This window comes from Anser cygnoides, chromosome 28, assembly GCF_040182565.1.
Source record: "Anser cygnoides isolate HZ-2024a breed goose chromosome 28, Taihu_goose_T2T_genome, whole genome shotgun sequence".
In the NCBI taxonomy this organism is placed as follows: domain Eukaryota; kingdom Metazoa; phylum Chordata; class Aves; order Anseriformes; family Anatidae; genus Anser; species Anser cygnoides.
In genome coordinates this window covers 4065370-4067129 of record NC_089900.1, presented here as the reverse complement: position 1 = coordinate 4067129, position 1760 = coordinate 4065370, and the positions used below count along the sequence as shown (strand labels likewise).

At 49.6% G+C, this 1760-nt stretch overlaps 1 protein-coding gene across 1 annotated transcript; it reads right to left on the bottom strand.

The window, feature by feature from the left end:
- Positions 1–302: 302 nt before the first annotated feature.
- On the bottom strand, positions 303–1291 carry LOC136787326 (olfactory receptor 14C36-like). The gene has a single exon (XM_066984486.1). The coding sequence runs from the start codon at positions 1289–1291 to the stop codon at positions 332–334; it is 960 nt and encodes a 319-aa protein (XP_066840587.1). The 3' UTR covers positions 303–331.
- Between the last annotated feature and the right edge of the window lie 469 nt (positions 1292–1760).

The following is a 1760-nucleotide window of genomic DNA, read 5'->3' as shown; positions in this document are numbered from 1 at the left end:
GATGGAAAGAGTCTGATAGGTGATGGAAAGCGGCACAAGCTTCTGGAAAGCTTGGCAACAACCTTGAAAAAAGAGCCAAGGCTTCAGACTGTGCACTGTGGAGATCCCGTTTTATTTTGCAGATGCTATGGAAGAGTCAGCTCTGACCTTCTGTTAGACACATATTTACAGAGCCTCAAGAGCAAATAGAGCAGTGTCGATCCTCAGCAGAAGTAAGATGAAAAAGAAATATTACTCTAAGAGCATAATAAATGCAAATGATACCAAAGATAAGAATAACAATAATGATAATGAAAGAAGGACCAGGCCTGAGGGGAGGTACCAAGTTAAGTCATTTCTGGAAAAAGAGGGGAAATTTCTCACTATTCAGAAACGTCCATGAAATCACTTTCCTAATAGCCCACTTGAGCTCCTGGTTCCTCATGCTGTAGATGAGGGGGTTCAATGTTGGAGGTATCACCGAGTACAGAACTGCCACCACCAGGTTCAGGGATGGGGAGGAGATGGAGGGGGGCTTCAGGTAAGCAAAAAAGCCAGTGCTGATAAACAGGGAGACTACAAAGAGGTGGGGGAGGCAGGTGGAGAAGGCTTTGTGCCGGCCCTGCTGAGAGGGCATCCTCAGCACAGCCCTGAAAATCTGCACATAGGAAAAAACAATGAAAACAAAACAGCCAGATGCTAAACAGACACCAGTCACAACTACCCAAAAACTCTTCAAGTAGGAGTGTGCACAGGATATCTGCAGGATCTGGGGGATTTCACAAAAGAACTGGTCCACAGCATTGCCTTGGCAGAGGGGCAGGGAAAATGTATTGGCAGTGAGCAGCAGAGCATAGAGAACCCCACTGCCCCAGGCAGCTGCTGCCATCTGGGCACAAGCTCTGCTGCCCAGGAGGGTCCCATAGTGCAGGGGCTTGCAGATGGCAACGTAGCGGTCGTAGGACATGACGGTGAGAACATAAAATTCTGCTGATATGAAGAAGAGGAACAAAAAGACCTGTGCAGCACATCCTGCATAGGAAATGGCCCTGGTGTCCCAGAGGGAATTGGCCATGGCTTTGGGGAGAGTGGTGGAGATGCAGCCCAGGTCGAGGAGGGCGAGGTTGAGGAGGAAGAAGTACATGGGGGTGTGGAGGCGGTGGTCGCAGGCTACGGCGGTGAGGATGAGGCCGTTGCCCAGGAGGGCAGCCAGGTAGATGGCCAGGAAGAGCGCGAAGTGCAGGAGCTGCAGCTCCCGCGTGTCTGCGAATGGCAGGAGGAGAAACTCGGTGATGGAGCTGCTGTTGGACATCTAATCTTCCTGGACAAAGGGAACTACACAAGGAAGAAAAGATGGTGATAAACTAGGAGAGACAACTCTGAGGAAAACCTACCCCAGTTCTCATCGAAGCCCCCCTACAGTTACTTTCCCCTTTCTGAGACCTTGCTTGAGATCTGGTTGGTGATGGCTTGAGGGTGCCCCTGGGAGCAGCGGTCTGTGCTGTGGGCACTGGAGGAATCAGACTTGCCCTACAGCTCTAGGTAAATAAGAACAGGTTGTTTTCTCTGCTTTAATCTCTCTCTGATCTATGTAGCATTACAACTGTCAATACTCTTGACTGCAGAAAAGCGTTTGTGGTTTAGTTTCTTCCAGCTGCCTATGTCACACTCAGAAGCATTTTATATGAGGGAAGAAAACCCTGGCATTTGTAAGGTATTCCAGGGGAGATCTTGTGAGTCCCAGGAGGCAAAGGAACTGTCCTTACTACAGTAAGGACAGC